The sequence below is a fragment of the Chenopodium album genome, chromosome 24 (assembly GCF_948465745.1).
Source record: "Chenopodium album chromosome 24, dcCheAlbu1.1, whole genome shotgun sequence".
Classification (NCBI taxonomy): Eukaryota; Viridiplantae; Streptophyta; class Magnoliopsida; order Caryophyllales; family Amaranthaceae; genus Chenopodium; species Chenopodium album.
The window spans coordinates 35,123,976-35,145,818 of record NC_137857.1 but is presented as its reverse complement, the minus strand read 5'-3'; the positions used below and the strand labels follow the sequence as shown (position 1 = coordinate 35,145,818).

General features: G+C 34.9%; 3 protein-coding genes across 3 annotated transcripts; 2 read left to right on the top strand and 1 right to left on the bottom strand.

Moving 5' to 3' along the window:
- Positions 1 to 191: 191 nt before the first annotated feature.
- On the top strand, positions 192 to 3,110 carry LOC145611103 (cysteine-rich receptor-like protein kinase 10). Its single transcript, XM_081666342.1, has 6 exons — positions 192 to 1,113; positions 1,469 to 1,587; positions 1,683 to 1,893; positions 2,113 to 2,350; positions 2,450 to 2,603; positions 2,701 to 3,110. Exons 1-6 carry the CDS (start codon positions 288 to 290, stop codon positions 3,028 to 3,030), a joined length of 1,878 nt encoding a protein of 625 aa, XP_081522468.1. The 5' UTR covers positions 192 to 287; the 3' UTR covers positions 3,031 to 3,110.
- A 6,838-nt stretch (positions 3,111 to 9,948) lies between these two features.
- On the top strand, positions 9,949 to 12,800 carry LOC145611095 (cysteine-rich receptor-like protein kinase 10). The gene is made up of 7 exons (XM_081666337.1): positions 9,949 to 10,805; positions 10,894 to 11,034; positions 11,136 to 11,254; positions 11,338 to 11,548; positions 11,635 to 11,872; positions 11,967 to 12,117; positions 12,212 to 12,800. Exons 1-7 carry the CDS (start codon positions 9,989 to 9,991, stop codon positions 12,536 to 12,538), a joined length of 2,004 nt encoding a protein of 667 aa, XP_081522463.1. The 5' UTR covers positions 9,949 to 9,988; the 3' UTR covers positions 12,539 to 12,800.
- A 3,855-nt stretch (positions 12,801 to 16,655) lies between these two features.
- On the bottom strand, positions 16,656 to 20,001 carry LOC145610961 (putative cysteine-rich receptor-like protein kinase 20). Its single transcript, XM_081666218.1, has 7 exons — positions 19,171 to 20,001; positions 18,933 to 19,052; positions 18,401 to 18,522; positions 18,100 to 18,310; positions 17,742 to 17,979; positions 17,494 to 17,644; positions 16,656 to 17,343 (listed from the first exon to the last, which is right to left on the bottom strand). Exons 1-7 carry the CDS (start codon positions 19,898 to 19,900, stop codon positions 17,044 to 17,046), a joined length of 1,872 nt encoding a protein of 623 aa, XP_081522344.1. The 5' UTR covers positions 19,901 to 20,001; the 3' UTR covers positions 16,656 to 17,043.
- Positions 20,002 to 21,843: the final 1,842 nt, after the last annotated feature.

Genomic DNA, 21,843 nt, shown 5'->3' with positions numbered 1-21,843 from the left:
TAAACCAACAATTTTATTCAACTTTATTCAATTGTGGAGCCTACAATAATGAAAAAGTTGTTGTTTATTTACGAAAATACCCCAATGAGAAACAAATTTCATTTCTCACAATGAGGGAATTTCCGCAATTTAGTGTACAGTCTTGAAGAAACAACTTTTCAATCTCATTCACTAGTCTGTTGATCAAAATTGTTATCACCTTTCTTTCTTCTCATCTTACTTTGTAGTTTGTACTATTAATTTCTTCAACTTTTTTGCAACTCTTAACAAACAAATTTGATGCTAATATGGAGTTTTCAAATGTTTACACCATAGTACTCAGTCTCATAGTTTGTTCTACCATACCCAAGTTTGTCTCAGCTCAGAGCCCGTTCCGTACGCAGTGGTGCAGCGACACGACTTACACGCCAAACAGCACTTACCAATCCAACCTTCAAGCAGTCCTAAACTCTCTATCGACGGACACTCGAATCACCTACGGGTTTTACAATATGACAGCAGGACACGAACCGGACAAAGTGAGTTCATTAGCCCTATGCAGGGGTGATGTCCCCGTTAATACATGCCGGAATTGTATTAAAAACTCAGCTTCTTTGCTCATTAACACCGTTTGTCCTAACCAAATGGAAGGATTTGGGTATAGTGGATATTGCTCAGTATTTTTCTCAAACCGTTCGATTTATGGGGAAGTACAAAATGTGGTAGACCCATGGTTGTATGCAGATAGATCACCTTTTACGAATACTCGTGGGTTCAGTGATTCAATGTCTTTGCTGATGCAATCATTGAAGAATCGAGCTGGTTCGGGTAATTCAGAGATGAAGTATGCTGCAGACAAGGCTAATACATCAGGTGGTCAGAGTATGTATGGTCTTGTGCAGTGTACACCAGATTTGTCAAAGCGAAGGTGTATGCAGTGTAGTCAAAAGTTAATTGATGTTTTCCCTTCGTGTTGTGTTCAGTCGAATTACACGGCTTCTGGAGCTATGCTTGTTTTGCCGAATTGCTTTGTTCGGTATGATATCAATTCCTTCTATGGGGATGTGCCTAATGATCCCCTGCCTACGTCGTCACTTAACATCAGTCCATCAAATAATAATGCTACTACTTCAGGTAATATCGAATACATAATAATTCATACATCAATCGTTCTGTGATTGTGCTTAAAATAATACTTTGTTAAGTATTTTGGACTAATTAATAACAATTATGGATTATATGATATATGGTAGGTCGAAAAAGTAATAAGACTCCAATAGTCGGTATTGTTTCCATTGCACTTGGTGCGTCAACAATGTTACTTGCTACAAGTATCATCTTCAGCATCTTACTAAAGAAAAGAAAATTAAGGAATTCTTGGATGTTGAATTTCAGCAGTAAGATTTTTGGTCTAATTTACAGCCTTCTATTATGTAATTTGCTTCTTGTATATAATAATGTTGCTAATTTTGTTAATGGGTAAGTGCAGAAGATGAAATTGAGGACATAAGATCGTTACAATTTAGTCTTGGAGCTATGAAGCAGGCAACACAGAACTTTTCTGAGGATTATAAGCTCGGTGAAGGCGGATTTGGCTCTGTTTATAAGGTACTAATTCAATCAAACAACTAGATAGATAGTATGAGTACAAATAAGCCATCTTTTTTTTTTTTTTTTTTTTAATTTCCTAATCCATTTTTCAGGGTGTACTTCCTGATGGACAAGAGATTGCAGTGAAAAAACTTGTAACGAACTCGAGGCAGGGCGATGCAGAGTTTAAAAATGAAATACTGATATTAGCAAAGCTCCACCATAGAAATTTGGTGAGACTTTTGGGATTTTGCTTACATGGAAAAGAAATGATTCTCGTCTACGAGCTCGTTGCTAATAGAAGCCTTGATAAGTTTATATTTGGTGAGTGAAAAAACTTCTCACAGAATGATGGTATGACCTTTGTATCATGTTGGCTCCGATACCATATTAATGGACCAACTAAATCAAAAGCTTAAGCTGATGGTTGAGGTTCACGAATATAATTTATACTCTATCAGATTTGATACCTCGCTCTAAGGCAATTGATTTTTATTGATCAATAAGATTGTCTAAAATTCTGTTACATGTAATCAAATGCAGATCCATTGAGTCGTCAATCTATGCAATGGGAAACACGGTACAAAATCATAAACGGCATAGCTAGAGGGATCTTGTACCTTCATGAAAATTCTAGACTAAAAATCATACATCGCGACCTCAAAGCAGCAAATATTCTCTTAGACGAGGATTTCTATCCTAAGATCGCAGATTTTGGTTTGGCAAGGCTATTTAACTTTGATCAAACTCAAACACAAGCTAGCAAAATTGTCGGTACCTTGTAAGCATCCAAAATCTTCAAACTCTACCTACCATATTATTATTGGCTTATGTTTTTATGATTTCTTTGTACAAGAAATAAAATATCTTGTTTTTGCAGAGGTTACATTTCACCTGAGTATGCTCATCAACATCAAGTATCAGTAAAGTTAGATGTCTACAGCTTTGGTGTACTCGTGCTAGAGATAGTAAGCGGGCAAAGCATTACTTCATTTTTGTACGATGAGGACAATCAAGAAAACCTCTTAAGCTTTGTAAGTTACCTAATAAAAATTTGACGTATTTTGATAACTTTCTTTCACAATGTTACAAAAATTCATAAATGGTATTTGAAACATTGGTTTATAATAGGCTTGGAGGAATTGGACTGAAGGCAATGCTTCTAATCTGGTAGATCCTGTAATACAACCCGGTTCTACTACCGAGATATTAAAATGCATCCACATCGGTTTGTTGTGTGTCCAAGACGACCCTGCACACAGGCCAACGATGTCTGCAGTCGCTCTTATGTTGAGTAGTGATTCTGTTACACTTCAAGTACCGGCGCAGCCTGCATTTTGTACCGAGGACCAAAATCTACCAGATATGCTCTTGGAGTGGAGTACAACGACTAAGTCGAGTGTAAGATCAGAGGGAGGTTCAATCAATAATGTTTCGATAACAGAGTTGCACCCTAGGTAATGGAGCTTTAGATGACCCTAGAAGGTATCGAAGGGATACCCACAATTAATTGTCAAGTGAATAGTTTTTTCTTCGTTTTTATTATAGCTGTAACAATTTGACTTTTACACTATTTATGTATTTCACTTTGACTAGTTTTGATAATTTATATTTAAGCATATAGTAATGTGAGATCTTTTAGATTTTCGTCTCAAATTATATATTTATCAAATATTAATAATTTTTATATATATTGGAAATTAAAGCTATTAACGATTGAAATCATGTATCGACAAACGTGAAAAGAAAAATGTTGCAACTATTAAAAAAAAATAGCGGAAGTATATATTAAACCATATTACTTATGACTAATAAATTATTTAGACAAACAGGTGAAATCGATTGATGTATTATCGTGAGTTTAGCCTTGTAACAAAACACCACGCTATTTATTTGAAATAGATTTCCTGACGTTTAAATAGAGGATACAGTGATTTGAATATCATTTTCTTGGTTCTTTTTGTATCAGTACTCTGTAGTTAAGAAATATGGAGTGACTTATTGTTATCTTTGCGAAGTAGTTTGATTTGAGCTCAAAGTTATCACTAATAAACTATGCGAAGACTATACTTAGGATCTATTCACTTCAGCTTAATTTCAGCTAAATTCAACTTCAATCAGTTCAGTACAGTTCAATTCAACTCCTAATTTCATTTTATCATAAAATATTCATATCAGCTTTATTTAGTTGAGTTCAGCTCCATTTCATTTCATGTGAACAAACCCTAAGTCAATTTGTTTTTTTCAAAAAGTTATTGTAGGAATAATACTAGTAATTGTCTACTAGACTACTACGTCCTAGAGTTTAGGGTACTACTTGATCAATTGGTCAAGGTAATTTCGCTCTTAGCTTGACTCGTGAAGTCGTGATCCATTATTGGTCCTTGTATGACATGAATTTTTTTTTTTCTCTTTTTATTTGGTCAAGAAGGACAAAACATGACAATTTGACAATGAATAACCACCTATTGTTCCTTGTATTACAGCTAGACATGAAGGATTTTTTTTTATTTTTTTTTCATTTGGTCAAGAAGGACAAGAACATGACAGCTTGACAATGAATAACCAAGAAAAGAAGATGAACAGACTTAGGGGTGAGCAAAAATTCCGGGTACCCGGAATTGGAATTGGAACCGGTTAGGAACTGGTGGGTCCGGAACTGAAATTGGACACGGTGGTTCCAATTTCGGGTAGTAAATTAAGGACCCGGTTATAACCAATTCCAATTCCAATTCTCAACTTTTTGGAACCGGAACCGGTTGGGTACCCGGTTACCCAATACATTATTATAAACTAAATAAATTTTAAATAATTAAAATATGTTGAATGCATATAATTTGTAAAATAAAAAAGTATTGTTAATATGTAACATAAATACAAATAACTTAATGCATACATAAATATAAGTATTAAACGCTAAAAATGACCCTAATTAAAATAAAAATTGTAATTTGTATTATATTTTAACAATTATATACATAAGTGGGTACCCGGAACCGGAACCGGTACCCGGTGATTCCAATTCCAATTCCTAAATTTTAGGACCCGGTTAAACCAATTCCAATTCCGGTTCCGAATTTTAGGACCCGGTTCCAACCAATTCCAAGTCCAGGTCCTAAAATTTTGACCGGGTACCTGGTTTGCTCACCCCTAAACAGACTACAAGTAATCAGTCAATTGGCTTATAGTCACAAGTTGTTACCCTATTTATGGGCCGGGTTAGTTATAATAAACTATATTCCCTCTGATTCACAATAATCATAACATAATTTTTTTTTTTTTTTGAGAGATATCATAACATTGATTTGCACATATACGTACTCTATAAGTTTTGAGATGAAGATGTGAACAAACTTACAAACATAAAATATATTACGAATTTATAATTATTATATTCTAAACCACATCAATTTGAAAAAAAAAAAAAAGGAGGCTTTCGTTCTTATGCTTTTGGAATCTTACTTTATTACTCCGTTGATTTTCAGTTTAATCATTTCAATCATCCTAAGGGTTGAATTTCAGTTAATCCTAAAGACCAAAATATCAAACGAAGCTCAATTAATATTATTGTAATAATTCGCATGAGAAGATGACACGATTAGATACAATTAAACTTTCTCTAAGATAGAGAAATTACTAGTACCGTACTACCGTGTACCTTTCAAATAAAAAAAATAATATAAATAAATAAATACAATTAAACCTACTCTTAAATTTTTATTTTGTGGCCATCTTCTTACGTCAACGATACTGTCAACGGTTGATTGTGGACTCGACAATTCCCATTGAAGAGGGGCACGCACTACTTAAGTAATTTTACTTTCATCCACTTGCTCTACAAGACTACAATGTGACTTTTTTTGGATGGCGCTACGTGGAACCTTCCTCAATTAATCACTTATTTTATTTATGTGGTTAAAAATATGGATTGGATAAAATTTGATCTCAAGATTTCAAGTATGAAAACTATATTGCTAGCCACTAAGCTATACCATATTTTATTAAAGTTTTATTAAATTTAAACATAATTAAGAATTTTAATCATGAAATTAATTTAGTAACTCAAAGCATCGCCCGAGGCCTAAAAACTAGTTGTAAAATTATAAATAGTACAGTGTATTGTTAAAAGTAATTATAGTCTTTACTAGGATAGCTATCGCGCGCGATGCGCACATATAGCTAGTCATATCTAGAAGCTCTTTCGACTTGTTTTAAAATCACAAATTTAGTTGTTGGGATAATTAATTGGAAAAATTGCTCCCATAAATCCCAACTTTTCCTCGTCCGCCGAAAATAATCCCAACTTTCGTTTATTATCTATTGCACCGAACTTTGGGGGGTATTAATTTTCGTTGCACCCAACTTACCTGCAACCGGTTAATCCGGTCAACATTTGTGTGTTACATTGTTTATGGACACGTGTCACTACATGAATGGTCAAATTAAAAAAAAAATTTTAAAAAAAACAAATTAAAAAAAAACAAAATTAAAAAAAAAAAACCCAGCCATCCCTTAACGGCAGCCACCGTTAATGGCAGTGGGGGAAGGGGGCTGAAACGACGGGGAAGGGAGGCCGGATTCGGGTCGGAAATGAATGCGAAGGGGGCGGAAACGACAGGGAGGGGGAAACGGCGAAAACGACGGGGAAGGGGAAGGGGAAGGGGATTAGGGTCGGAAAACGGCGGGGGAGAGGGGAGTGACGGAGGAAATAGGGGTGGGGGAGGGGTTTTCGGGGGTGGGGAAAGGGAAAGGGGGAGTTTTGAGGGAAGGGGGAGGGTTGAGCGGCGGTTTCCGGGAGTGAGGGAGGGGTTTTCGGGGGTGGGGGAATGGTTTTCGGGGGTGGGGGGAAGGGAAAGGGTGGGTTTCGAGGTAGGGGGAAGGTTGGGCGGCGATTTCCGGCAGCAGGGGAGGGGTTTCCGGCAGCAGGGCGGCGGTTTCCGGCAGCATGGTGGGGGTGGGGGTGTGGTGTGTGGTGGTCGGCTGCTGGTATGGGGTGGTTTGTGGGGTTTTTCTTTTTTTTTTATTTTTTTTGTTTTATTTTTTTTTAAAAAAAAAAATTTAAGCCAATCATACGCTGACACGTGGCTAGGTGACCTGCTACATCAGGTTAGATGACCTGTTGGGTGCAACGAAAATTAATACCCCCTAAAGTTGGGTGCAATAGATAATAATCAAAAGTAGGGATTAATTTGGGCGGACGAGGCAAAGTTGGGATTTATGGGAGCAATTTTTCCTAATTAAAATATGTAAACAACTATGTTTATGGGTATAAATGTCCAATACAACTAACATTAATGCATGAGAGCAAATAAGTACATAATTAAATATTTTAGAGGATATAATTGTCAAAACACTATTCATTAAAAAAAACTTATACATATTAATGAGGGTATATATGTAAATACACATTTTACAGGGTATAATTGACATTACACTATTCACAAGAGTAATTTTCTACTTTTTATAAGGTAGGGATATGGAGTGATTTAAATACTTACAATGGTTACATCCTTATTTATTACATGAATCCGTTTATCTTTTCTACTTCGAGCATACTCCCTCCGTATTATTCGTTGCTCCATTTTTTTATTCACGGAGATTTTACGAAAATTAGTAGAAAATAATAAAATATGAATGAAGTGCGGATGGTTAAAAAAATAAAGTATAAAAGTTGGGAGGAGAAATATATAATATGAAAATCCTTTAACTATGATAAGGAAGTAATAAATACGACTGCAAAAGAAAAGGGGAGGAAGTAATTAAATATGGAGGATGGTATGATTTAGTGTTTTAATAATCTGTTTATTTTTATATTTTTTTTTGACAAGTACTCTTTCAATTTGCACGTAAAAACTATTTTAAATTGGCTTTTTTTTTAAAAAAAAAAATATTTTTTTTTTATATTTTTTAAAATTATTATTATTATTATTATTATTATTATTATTATTATTATTATTATTATTATTATTATTATTATTATTATTATCTCTTTCCTTTTTGTCATGTTTATGGCTTTATTTACTAAGATTTAGGAGATAGTCGCATTCTATATTTTGGAATAATATAATAGTGAATCATTACATGAGTTTAATTTACAACTAGAATATGTTAAGATAATGCATTCAAATAATTAGTGTTAAAGTGGAGAAAACGGCTTAGGCCTTGCATTGATTATACGGCAATATATATATACATAATAATACAAAAGGAAACCTAATTTAACAAGCCTAAAATCCTAACAAGATAGACTTAACATAAATGCAATATTATAAAACCAAACCGACTTCTAATAATACTCCCCATCAAGTTGGAGCATGTTGATCAGGAATGCTCAACTTGCGTAACAAAAATCCAAATCGTTGTCATTCAAAAGCCTTCATAATAATATCTGCCAACTGATGATTCGTCGAAACATAATAAGTAGAAATATTACTTTTCAACAACTCATCACGTACAAAATGACAATCTACCTCATTATTCTTCGTACGATCATGAAACACCGGATTCTTAGCTATATGCAAGGCCGACTGACTATCACAAAACAATTGCATAGATTTCGAATGATCAACACCAAGAGCAAACAACAACTATTTCAACAACCTCACAAGTAGTGACTGACATAGATCTGTATTCGGCTGAAGCCGAAGATCGGTAAACTGTAGGTTGTTTCATAGTCTTCCAAGAAACAGACAAATGACCTAAAAACAAAAAATAACCTGACAAAAGGAACGCCGAAAAAGACACGCCGCCCAATCACTATCACAAAACTTCGTCGGGTGTAAATCCTTCATAGGTCGCAATAAGATGCCTTGTCCCGGACCACCCTTAAGGTACCATTAGACACGAATAACCGCACCTAATGAGAAACTTGCGGATCACTCAAAAACTGAGCCAAAACATGCAATATCAACTGCACAGCAAGCACGCACACACGCACCACAGAACAACAAGACACACCAAAGCGTAGCACCACAACACCACGCAAACAACAACAGCGTACCGCAATAGCAGCATATCACAACATCAGCGCACCTGCGGAGCACCAAAAAATCTCAACATACGCACACCACAAGGCAGCGTACAACACAACATGTATACACAATATGCGCACCACAAAGGCACAAACTGACCAAAAATTAGAGATTGTAAACCTTAAATTTGACCAAACAGAATTTTGTGAAAAAAACAACTGAAGCCCTAATCTCACTAAGAAATTAGCTTGCGGGAAAAAAAAAAAATAATTTGAAGAACAAACCAAGATCGAAAAATAATTCCTTAGAAATTAGAAAGGCTTAGATATCATGTTAAAGTGGAGAAAGATGTGGAGAAAACGGCTTAGGCCTTGCATTGATTATAAGACAATATATATATACACAATAATACAAATAGATTTAACATAAATACAATATTAACAAATTAAAACCAAACCGACTATGAGAGTGATTTACATTTTTTTTTTTTTTTTTTTTTTTTTTTTTTTTTTTTGTTTTTGAGAAATTTCAGCTTAAAATATTGGAGTTTCTTACATTTTCTTGGAAATCTAAGTGTCTAATCCACTTTTTCATTATAGGAGTTTTATCCAAATTGCTACGAGTATAGTGTTCCACTTTCAAGTTTCAACTAATCGTAGTACTTTAGGAGAGGACCGTTTAACACATTTTGCACCCAAAAAAATATCAAATAGAGCTGATCTTTTATCTTATGGTGGAAATGAAGCATGCGTGCCAAAGGAAATGTAATTATTTAATGACTTTAATTTATACAATTATTTTGAATAGTCAAATATGTTAGTTTTCTTCTTCCTTTAACGTGAAATAGTTAATCCCTATTCACATATACATGTGGATAAAAGATGTATGGATTAAGATTGAATTCATAGATTACTGCATCACACCCAATCAAAACTTAAAAAAGTAAAAATTCTCTTATAAGACGAATCTAATGTAACAGACGTCATACTAACCCATAGTATCGCACCTAGCTAGCTCCACCACCAGCAAACACTCAAAACCACAACTCACCAAGCCCATAGTTCCATACAATGCTCCACTAGTGGTGTTCTGCATTCTTTTATTAACGGGGTGGTGGCTTTGACCAAATAGCAATGCATTATTAATATTGTGTTATCTCGTCAAAAAACAAAAACAAAAACAAAAAAAAAAAAAAAATTTATGTTATTACCATATATACCATGAAATAAAACCATTATTTAACTACTAGTAATAACACTCCAAGTTTTTTTATAGATAGCAACAGAATATAAGGCAACTTCGCTATGACTCGTATGATAACAACCCGTGACCCGATTTACCCTTTTCGTCATATAATATTTATTTATGACCCAATTTACCCTTTTCGTCATTTAAAAATTATTTATAGACCTCTGTTAGCTACCATCTGAATCACATTCACAGCAAATATGAAATTAACCAAATTATTCTTCTTAGTATTTTTGGTTCAACTATTTTATGTAATTCCCAAAACTTCTGCTCAATTATTTGAGTTTCTCTATAGTAGGTGTGGAGACAATCACTCCACTCCCACTGCTTATCTAACAAACCTTAAAACAACCCTCAATTCTATGTCTTCAGACACCCAAATCACCTATGGTTACTATAACTTCACCGCCGGTCAACAACCCAACAAAGTCGAAGCCATGTCCCTCTGCAGGGCCGATATCTCAGTCGATGATTGTCGTGGTTGTGTCAGTTCTTCTGCTTCTAGTCTGCTTTCAGTCTGTCCCAACAGTATGCAGGCATTTGGGTATTCTGACAACTGTGTAATACATTACACAAACATCAGTCTGTTTCATGTTTTAACAGATAGCCCATTTTGGGCTGTTCGGTTTGATGGCAGTATTACTGATGATATCCCCAAGTTTAACAGTTCGCTTACTACTTTGATGACCTCTTTGCAAAACAAGGCTTCCTTAGGTAATTCTGTTCTCAAATTTGCTACCGGAAACACGAAAGTTACTGCCAATCAATCCTTGTATGGTCTAGTTCAGTGTAGTCCTGACTTGAATAGGCTCGACTGTGTTAAGTGTGTGCAAAATCTCACTTTGAGTGTTTTCACTCATTATTTTATCACCACTAGTCCTTTATTTATGGCTGAAGGAGGAAGAGTGGTTTCGGCTAGTTGCAATCTTCGGTATGAGCTCTATCCTTTCTATAAGAATGTAACTTATATAGCTACTCCACCTGCCTCCAACAGAACTGCTGCTACTTCTGCTCAAGGTAAAAAAATATGAATATAAATTTTGATTCTTTGGTATTATAATTAGTCCTAATCTGTATCATGGATTTGTGTTTTGTTTTTTTGTAGGTGCAAGTAGTAGCAAATCACATAAAATCATTGCTATTGTTGTTCCGATTGTTGGATCATTAGTACTCATCCTTATTATGGCTTCCATCTGTATCTTTACGCGAAGAAAGAAGCAGAAAAAGTTTTCTGGAAATTTTGACAGTAAGCAAGAATTCTAATCTATAGACTTGTAACAGTCTAATATTAATATAGTAAACTAGAAATCTAATCTTGTAATATTATTACTTATATGGTTTGTTTAGAGGAAGAAATGGACACTCTTCAAGCCTTGCAATTCAGTACTGGGGCAATCAAGGTTGCAACAGAGAACTTTGCTGTTGAAAATATGCTCGGAAAAGGTGGATCCGCCACTGTTTACAAGGTAATTGTTTAGTAATTGTCTAGGATTTATAATATCAAATGCAAGAGCTAATAAGAATAAATCTTTGTTACATTTATTATCAGGGGAAGCTGTCTGATGGGCAAGAAATAGCGGTGAAGAGGATCGAACGACATGCAGTTCTAGGGGAAGAGCAGTTCAAAAATGAAATTCTGACCCTAGCAAAGCTGCATCACGGGAATCTAGTGAGACTTCTCGGATTCTGCTTGGAAGAAGATGAAATGCTTCTCATTTATGAGTTTGTCGTCAATAAAAGCCTTGACGCCTTTCTTTTTGGTTAGTATTTACTGCTTGAAGTTGTTCTATCCTTTTATTTTCATTAGTAGTTTGGCAAATCATCTAAGGCTTGTACATAATTACAGACCCAGAGCACCGTGCATCTATGCACTGGGATACGCGGCTTAAAATTATTAATGGCGTTGCTAGAGGACTCCTATACCTGCATGAAGATTCACAACAGCGGATTATACACCGTGACTTGAAAGCTGCTAATGTTCTGCTAGACGCTGAATTCATCCCTAAGATTGCAGATTTTGGCCTAGCAAAGTTGTTCAAGGCTGACCAATCTCAAGCAGTGGCAAGCAAAGTAGTTGGTACTTGGTAAGTATCATAACATTAGCAGCTTTTTTCATGTTGGGATTACTATTAATTGTTTGAAACTTTAACTTTGAAAGATGACATTGGTTTGTTACAGCGGATACATGCCACCAGAGTATTTGAGTCAAGGTCAGGTGTCATTGAAGTCGGATGTATTTAGCTTTGGTGTACTTGTTTTGGAGATAGTAAGCGGCCAAAAGATTAGCTCTTTCCAAATTGGAGAAAAACAGGAAAATCTACTTGCTTATGTAAGTGTGATCATTTATTCTTAAACTCAACTTATATTAACATTGATTTAACAACAATCAAGCTTTCTTAACGTTTAAAATGATGATGTCTTAGGCATGGAAAAACTGGCAAGAAGGCAAAGCGTGGAATCTAGTAGACCCTGCACTATCCCCTGCATTTAGTGCTGAGATACTGAGATGCATACACATCGGTTTGCTGTGTGTTCAGAATAACATGGCCGATAGACCAACTATGTCTTCGGTATCTCTTATGCTAAGTAGCTACACTATGACCCTGGAAGTGCCTTTGCAACCAGCGTTTTTCAAACAAAACCGTCCCATGCTACTAAGTGAACCTTCACAAGAAAATTCCTCAGATCAATTAAATAGCAGATCATTATCAGTTAATGAAGCTTCTGTGACAGAGCTCTACCCTCGATAATAGAGATCTAGGTCCACTGAAGGGTATATGCTGCTAATATTACAACTGTCTGCAGCTTTATAATTACAGTATTATTTCCAATATAATAGTAGCCAACTGTTGTTACACAATATGACGATTTGTAGAGACCCTCCCAAAGTGATGCTAAATATGGGAAGTAAAAAAGGAAATTGAAATATTGCATCATCATGTATAGACATTTATATGCTACAGACCGACAATTATGCAGTCATAGGGCCTGTTCTCTTCAGCTTAATTTCAATTCAGTTCAGTTCAATTTAGCTCCAATCTGTTTAATTTAGTTCAGTTCCTAATTTCCTTTTCTCATAAACAATTCAGTTCAGCTCAGTCAATTCAGTTCAGCTTCAATCAGTTCAGTTCAGTTTCGTAAATCTGAACAGGCCCTTAGCAAATTAAACTATTATGTTCGGGGGAAAAAAACACACACACACACACAGATACTTTTGGATCCACATCAAAGTAGAATCAATTGTTGTGTTAACAAATAATAATGTCTAGCAAAGCCAGAAAACCATTATTAGAATCATGCTGTGTTAACAAGCAAAATTTTGAGTATAATTATCATTCATTGACATGAAGGAAATAAATTTTGTGTAAAAGAATCCCTATATAGAGTTTTCAAGCATTGTAATCAATCAGCCTTCTAAGTAATAGAATTACCTGCCATTCACATTAGTGAACACCTCTGTAAAATGAGCATTACTTGCACTCAAGGCTTGAGGAAGGTTTCTCTTATACAGAAAAGGCGGAGGCGCAGTCAGAGATGGCAGAACAGCTGACTGGCTACTGAGCATAGACAAGATTGATGCAATTGCTGGCCGTCTAGCTGCATCTTCCTGAACACACAATAATCCAATATGGATGTATCTTTCAATTTCAGGGATTGACAAATTTCCTCCAAGATTTGGATCCACCAACTCTAAACCGGTCCCATCATTCCAGCACTTCCATGCCTGTATGAAAACATAACATCAGTTAAAGAGCTTTATCTGTTAAATTTTTCTTGCAGAGGCAGTGATTTTCCTTTTTTTATTTTTTTATTTTTTAGGTGGATAATATTTTATGATTATGCTTTCATGATTTAGTAAGTTCTCATCTTCTATGTTTAGATCAGTTACACTATTCCTGCGTCCACTACAATCTCCAGAAGTAAGACTCCAGAACTATAAACATCAGATTTGACTGAAAATTTCCCTGTTGAAGCATACTAAGGAGCCATGTAGCCACTGCAGTATTTTGCATCCGCAAAAAAAGAAGAAAAAAAAAAACAAAACAAAACAAAAAAATACATGAGTTTCATGACTAAGGTTTGGGGGGCTATGGATTTTATCCAGAGGAGGAGATAGGAAGGGATCAAACTTACAATGTTCCAGCAACTCTAGTATTTCCTTGAGTTTGGTCAATCTCGAAAAGTTTTGCCATTCCAAAATCTGCAATTTTGGGATTCATTTCTCCATCCAATAATATGTTGCTAGGCTTAAGATTGCGATGGATAATCCTGAATCTGGAATCTTCATGTAGATAGTGAAGTCCTCTTGCAATTCCCATTACAATCCTTTGTCGAGTTTCCCACTTCAAATGGACTACCCTGGTTGTACCTACAGTTTCAGCCAGGACAAGAGTAAGTCATCAAGAAATCAGAACTTTTCTCAAAGGGGCTCCCCTAGTTGTATCTAGTATGCATTTTTCAACATGACCTTTTATAACAAAGTTCAGGTTGTAGCTCAAATCATACCAAATAGATATCGGTCAAGGCTTTTATTTGGCACAATCTCATATTCAAGTAATTTTTCTTGGTAGTGCGTATATACTATTTAAAAGCAAAAGACTTGTTCAGAGTCTCACTTGGTAGAAGATGATATCACAGCCAAGGCAAGTATTTGATCAAATGTGTGAACCAAAAGAATTTTTTATAAAAAATATGGATTAGCTCAGCAGACTTCTTGATTAATTAAGCAGATTCTATATGAAATGACCAGAGGATACATAAAATAATCACACCAGATTCTGAGTGAAATGATAGAACTTTGAAAATGACATTTATCACAAAACAACTGTAAAACTATAGAATATTTATTATTTAGATGATCATAAATCTATAATCATCCAAAATATTGACAAATATTCATTTTCATATGCCATTTAGTCGAGGGAAAGGGACACTTTGAACCAGAATGAAGATTAAAAGTTACCTGATTTAACAATTAATCATCCTTTCTTGTGAATTAAACATTTATTCCGATTTCTGCTCACTATCTCTGGAACTCTGGTAGTATGACTCAAAGACATACAAACACCAGATTAACCACATCATGCTTCGCGGGGCCTCAGCATTAGCAATGAATCAGGACAAGGGGAGACTATGCTTATGATACATGTAAGTAACCCTGGCCTTACAGATAAGTAGTTGTGAGGCGATCAACTAACAATGATACAGAAACTCTCTTCCGAAATCTGCATTGGAAATCATTTCTCCATTCAACAAGATGTCTCCAGGTATGGGATGTGGGTATAAATTGAGTTTTTACATGGAGATACAGAATTCCTGGAGCAATTCCTAATATAACATGATTTTAATCCAATATTCAGACCAGAGACGAACTCCCATGTTTGCATTAACATTTTTCATTATGTGCACTAATTTCAAGGAACAAATGGACTACAATCCATTCGAAATCTCAAAAATATCAGATCACATATTTTGACCATTTTCTTCACCCCTCTTATCTCTGCCTGGGCTATGATCATGATAGTATCTCCATGTACTTCATCACAGTTGTATTGTTCAGTATAATTATATGTCGTATCCAAGAAAAAAGAACCAATCATTGAATGAAGATACCGATCATTACAAGTTTGAAGATTTGAGTGCAAGAAAGAAAGCACCAAAAGGACAGCATAAAAGAAAGAAAAATGAGAAATACACATGGAATGAATTCCAAAAACAATGGTAGATCATGTTATTCAACACCCAACAGTTTCAAACAGTGGCCAAGCGAAATTGCTGGTAGCTAGTGAGTGTCAAAATCATAGTGTGATTTACTCATGCACTAGTTTGAACAAGTGAACAACTGTCAAGATACACAACAACCACTAAACGGTAGAAAAATCTATGGCAATCATGCCTAATTACTACTTCACCTGTTTTATTTTTCTTATTTGAAGTGCTACTCACTTTAACATAATATTATTTGCTGATATTTGTGTCAGTTTTATCTGCATAATATAGGAGATTTTTTATATGCGAAGTTGTTAGGAAAGAGGTTATAAAACAACATGCATGATCATATATCTTAACATACACTTCATCACTATATAGTACATACTCAGAGAAAGATAGGTCAATGCACATAAAGCCTTAAAATGAAAGTGGCCAAATAAAAAAGATATCTACAGAAGAATGTAATCAAATTATATGCAACAAGCTGTAGAAACTAGCCAAGTAAAATTTGGTTATATACTTGTGAATACAAGAGCTAATGAATAATTTTGCAGTATTAGCAGGAAGGATGACCTCAAAAGTGCATGGCTTTGATCATGGTTCTCCGTCATCAGAAAATGCCATCACTAGCTCAATTCCTTCATCTTTCAGCTCATATTGGTTCTTACTCCTTCAAAGTACCACATTGAATTTGCAGTCAAAAATAAACACTACTTAAGCAAAATTGCACGTCTGCAAGTTATGTTATAGGAAACTATACAATTAGCTATCTTACTTCGACACCCTGTTGTATGTTGGGTGTCACATGTTGGATCTAGCATTTAGCAATACTATTACACTATAAAAACCATTCTGTTTTCCTTAATACCACTAGAAATGGTAGCTTGTTTGTTACTGTGTTCATTTTTTTAAAGTTTTGACAACGAAAATACATAGAAGAAAGTCACAGATAGAAAATGCCCCGCTGAAAAGCTAACTACAAAGATTTGAAACTATTGAGGCAGGTTTAGGAAACTAAAGCGCGGAATGAAATTAGGGGAATCTCAGCTCCTGTACAGAAAATTCATGGCTTACCCGAGTACCAAGACTACCAAGTACCAACTGCAAAATGCTCAATAAATTAGATATATTTAAGTAAAAAGCACATAGCTGATGAAGTTATAATGAAGCACCAGACAGGAACAAGGAACGTAGACAACAGGATACTTCGTACAATCTTTGGCTGTTCATAACAGTTATATACAGTCATTTTCATCAGGTAAGTTCGATCCAACACCAAATAGGTGGAGTTGCAAGCACAAACTACATCTAGTTTTTCTTTTATTTTCTTTTTATCCCTCTAAGGTCATAATGAAGAATATAAAGTAACAACACTAAAAAGCAATACAAGGTAAAAAATACGGGCATCTAACACCGATATCTTTGGCACCAAAACAACACAACACCATATATATTGTGCTTTACATAGAATAATTTCTATATATATCATTTTCATGTATGAATGTATGATATTCATGATTTGTCTTCTTCCCAAGTCACAGAATTACCTGCCATGCACATTAGTAAAAACTTCCTCTGTAAGAATTGCATTGCTTCCACTCAAAACTTGTTGCGACATCTCTCTCTTACATGGAAAAGCTGGAGGGGCTGTAAGAGGAGGTAGGTCAACTGACTGGCTGCTGAGCATGGACAAGATTAATGCAATTGCCGGTCGTTTAGCTGCATCTTCTTGGACACATGACAATCCAATATGGATGCATCTTTTCAATTCAGGAATCAATTCTCCTCCAAGATTTGGATCCACCAACTTTAAGGCATTCCCATTATTCCAGAGACTCCATGCCTGCACTTAAACATAACATTAACCACAGTGAATCATCCCATACATTTGACACACAGAGGTGGGATCTTTTTCTCTATTTTTTTGGTGTTGAGGGGGGGAGGGGGGTGATAATAAGGGGGCAAAGAGGAATTCATATTAATTAAAGCTTACTTGATTTAACAAGTTCTCATCTTCTTCTTTTAGATCAGATATATAATTCCTTTGTCCGCTCACAATCTCTAGCAGTATGACTCCAAAACTAAACACATCAGACCTGACTGAAAAATTTCCTGATGAAGCATACTCAGGAGCCATGTAGCCACTGCATTTAGTTTTCACATTAAGATAACAAGTCATTGTAATGAGAATCACGGACAAGTAATAGGGGTCAGAGGTGGGAAAGAATTAAATAAACTTACAATGTTCCAGCAACTCTACTAGTATTTCCTTGAGTTTGGTCACCCTCAAAAAGTTTTGCCATTCCAAAGTCTGCAATTTTAGGATTCATTTCTCCATCCAATAAGATGTTGCTAGGCTTAAGATCACGGTGGATGATTTTGAATCGTGAATCTTCATGGAGATACAGTAGTCCTCTTGCAATTCCCAATATGATCTTTTGTCTAGTTTCCCACTTCAATTGGACTTCCCTCTTTGAATCTAGAGTTTGAACCAAGACAAGCAACCAAGAAATCAGAACATTTCTTCAGTCAATGTTGTAGTTTTTGGACATGCTACTCTCTAATATAGTTTTCAATAACAATGTTTAAGTACAAGTACCAAAAAGAAAGCGATCAAGGCTCTTGTTTGCCACAAATTCGTAAACAAGTAACTTCTCCTCTCCTTCAGAGCAAAATCCATAAAGTTTGACAAGATTCTTGTGCTGCAGCTTAGCTACTAAGGAAGCTTCACTCTTGAACTCCCTGATTCCTTGCCCAGAAGGGCTTGCAAGCTTCTTAACAGCTATAGCTTGTCCATCAGGAAGAATCCCCTGAAATCACAAAGGAATAAAACAAATGTCATATGTCCCAATAAGAGGAACAGACAAAATAGAACTTAAGTGGCCTATAACACAAATTACCATGTAAACAACTCCAAATCCACCTCGACCTATTCTATTAGCAGGGGAGAAGTTGTCAGTGGCAACTTTGATAGCATTAAATTGCAAATGCAAATTTTCCATACTCTCGATCTCTTCAATACCTGCAAAACACATCACAGAATCTCTTCCATGCTAAGATTAATCTAAAATACAGCACATTACCCATCCACCTGTTACCACCCCCCCTCCCCTCAAAAAAAAATAAAATAAAAAACTTTTGGTTTATAAACAAACTTAGTTTGTAGTAACTCGTAGAAGGGATGTAAATCAATCAAAGAGTTAATGATAGAAAGCAGAATTCTAACTCCAACCAACTTGTGTCGGTCAAAAGGAAACATGAACCATCTTTTCTCATGTAGTGATTAATAGGATTCTGCCTCTCATGATATAATCTCTCAATGGACTAAGGAGAGTCTAAACGACACATGAATAAAAGATAAATATAGAATCCACCGTATCAAATTGAAATTCCATTTCCCTGTATAGCATAAAGGTTCATTCGATGATTTACCAGTGGGCTTCCCTCTTGCTTTGCTTTTTCTGAAGCACATATAGAAGTTCAAGATGAATGATATCCCTGCCACTACAGCGATTGCACTAAGAGAAATATATGATGTGTGAAACCGTTTCCCTACATTTAAGAATACACTTACATAAGGTATCAAATAAAATCAAGAATGAAAGAAATAATTTTAGAAAATGTGCATGCTTTCAGGACTACATATATAATATTAGGATCTTTTACCCACCTGGGTTAAAATCAATGAAGAGGTATTGTAATCGACAACTTGGTTGTACAGTTGTCCCTATTTGCTTTCCATTCATTGGAAGCCTGCTGAGCCCCGTTTGCAGGCACTTGTTGCAGTCTGATGGGGTCAAATCAGGAGTGCAGTCAACATAGGCAGAAACTGTTATGTTTATGCTAACATAGACCATTCCAGTTGCAGAAGCCAAGGTCGTATTATCAATTATGGCCTTATTAGAAAGGTCTATCAACTCACTTGATAATTGCTGATCAAACTGCTTGTAAACTGATGGTCCAAAGTCGTAGTTGAAATAAACAGAATCATCCAGAATGGAGAATATGGAGTGGTTTGCGTAACGTAGCATGCATTGTCCATAGAACAATATTGCTTCAACATTATTAGGACACTTTTGTTGAGCTTGCCCTACTGCTACAGATATGCAGTATTGGCAAAGTTGAACAGTAAAGCCTCCATTACAGAGGAAGAGGCCATACACCTTATCAACACCCTCACCCACAGTGGAATAGTAGAATTTATTTGTGACTGCCTCATAGGAAAAATTGGTTAATAGAAGATTAAGATTGCTTTGGTATACACTTCCACGATCATAGTGTCCCTCTGAACAGAACTGCTGCATAAAAGTGACTTGGTCTTCAGAAACAACAGGCCTGAAGAAAAAAATTGAAAGACAGAGCAGACAGATAGCTTTTGGATAAAATAAAGTCATTGGCATAACTTTGATGTATACAAAAATATTTGTTTTGATTAATTTTTGATAAAAGCATGCTAGAACTAACCTATGAGGTGAGATACAACGTTCACTCAGTCACTCTTATTAATTTCAAATATGGCCCTAACTCAAGAATATGATTGAAAGGCATGCACGATCCAATGAGGTTATATAGTGCCAAGTTGAGCATTCAGAAACTTATCAGGAGAAGCTTAAATATTTAATTTTCCTTCTCAACAAGAAAACCAATTTCATTAATGTTTATGATTTCCACCCACTTTCTGGTACAAATAATCAAAATGATACTCCGTCAAAGACATAAAATTGAAAGGCAATCAAGATCAGACTTTATTACAGTTTAGAAAGAGACAGAAAGCACTTCAATTAGACTTTTTCAAAGAGTTTACAGGGATATTCAGAAACAGTGAATTCTATGCTTCAGACAAGAAGCTATGTGGGGGTTTGAATATAGGATGAAAAATCAACTACTCAACATAATTAAGCTCAATACCATAGTTTCACGCTTTAGTATTCACGAATCAAAACAGATTAACAACCAATCCACTACGCTTTTAATATAAAACATATGGATGTATGAACCTTAGCTTTAATAGGAAACAAACTTAAATTTTGAGATCAGTAACACCCACTCTTAACAAATACAAGTATACCTTAATTTTAGAAACCTCATAAAACCAGTATCACTATGGTCATTGGAGCTAGAAAATAACAATGGGACATCAATGATTTGGAGAGCTCGGAAGTTATAAGCTCCAGTGAATTTCCCAAGTCACAAAATCAAGTTCATGTCACTGATTATACGCAAAGATTCATGTCACTAAGTGCAATCCCTTTTTAATAAAGAAAGCAGCTAACAAATCGAAAATACAGTGTTACATATACATCATACCAATTGCATTAAGGAATTGAGCTTGGGTAAAAAGTAAATTCTTATTTTGGTATTTAAACAAACAAACAAAACCCCTAAATTTAAAGTTATCTGCCATCACTATTAACTATTGAGTGTCAAAATAAATTCAGTTGTATACAGACATTTAGCCAAATTACAAGACAAGTACCATCACTAGCTAATGTTAAGTTACATTAATCCGATTCAATTAAAGCATCAACAATAAATTAAATAAACAATTAAGCATAATATCTTGAAAGAAAAAGTAGACTATCTATCAAAATTCAAGTAAGCCAGAAAAATTATTCGAAAACTAATGACAAAATAAACTGGGGTTCTGGTGATTTTCAAAAGGTGTACAATTTTGTAACTAATTTTAATATTTTGCTTCAATTTCAATCCACTGTGCATAAACCGAAAGATAAGGTTTTTAATCATAATGCAAGAAAGAATTACATAATTTTTTCTAGGAATAGTTCAAAATTCAAAAATAAATAAAGAAAGAAAATGTCAAACACAAATTGAAGTGAAATGGTCATATCAGAAGCAGTGAGCAGCAATCAATGAGTATGGAGCTGTATATGAGGAGACAGAATCGACGACAAAGATTGGATAATACTGACCCATTCTAAATCTGTTGATGGGGCTCAATTGAATTGATCAACTGCTTTTATTTTCATTTTTTAAAAATATAACTAGTGTATGCATGGGAATATGGGGATATACTATTTCTGTTCTAAATTAGATGACACGTTTTTTTATATTGTCAATGCAAAAGATTAATTGAAAATTTATTTAATTAATCTAACAAAAACTCACATGATTATGTTTGTATATACTTATAAATTACAGTTAGTCATTGCAATGTTAATAAATAGTATCAAAATTTAAAATGTGTTATCTAATTTGGAATAGAGGAAATATATAATAGCACGTTTTTTATGCAGCCAATCACATTATGTAACCACTTATAAAGCAGTAACTCTTAAAATAATAGTGTAATTTCTATTATTGATAAACTCTTATTATAGATTTA

What these genes read in the sequence shown, in the direction of transcription:
- LOC145611103 (XM_081666342.1), top strand. Translation starts at nt 288, where the DNA reads ATGGAGTTTTCAAATGTTTACACCATAGTACTCAGTCTCATAGTTTGT. An exon ending in TAATAATGCTACTACTTCAG is followed by an intron (nt 1,114 to 1,468) that starts GTAATATCGAAT and finishes GGGTAAGTGCAG; the next exon opens with AAGATGAAATTGAGGACATA. An exon ending in CCTTGATAAGTTTATATTTG is followed by an intron (nt 1,894 to 2,112) that starts GTGAGTGAAAAA and finishes AATCAAATGCAG; the next exon opens with ATCCATTGAGTCGTCAATCT.
- LOC145611095 (XM_081666337.1), top strand. Translation starts at nt 9,989, where the DNA reads ATGAAATTAACCAAATTATTCTTCTTAGTATTTTTGGTTCAACTATTT. An exon ending in GTTTTCTGGAAATTTTGACA is followed by an intron (nt 11,035 to 11,135) that starts GTAAGCAAGAAT and finishes TGGTTTGTTTAG; the next exon opens with AGGAAGAAATGGACACTCTT. An exon ending in AGCAAAGTAGTTGGTACTTG is followed by an intron (nt 11,873 to 11,966) that starts GTAAGTATCATA and finishes GGTTTGTTACAG; the next exon opens with CGGATACATGCCACCAGAGT.
- LOC145610961 (XM_081666218.1), bottom strand. Translation starts at nt 19,900, where the DNA reads ATGCCAATGACTTTATTTTATCCAAAAGCTATCTGTCTGCTCTGTCTT. An exon ending in CTTCATTGATTTTAACCCAG is followed by an intron (nt 19,053 to 19,170) that starts GTGGGTAAAAGA and finishes TCTTAAATGTAG; the next exon opens with GGAAACGGTTTCACACATCA. An exon ending in CCTTGATCGCTTTCTTTTTG is followed by an intron (nt 17,980 to 18,099) that starts GTACTTGTACTT and finishes TTCAAACTCTAG; the next exon opens with ATTCAAAGAGGGAAGTCCAA.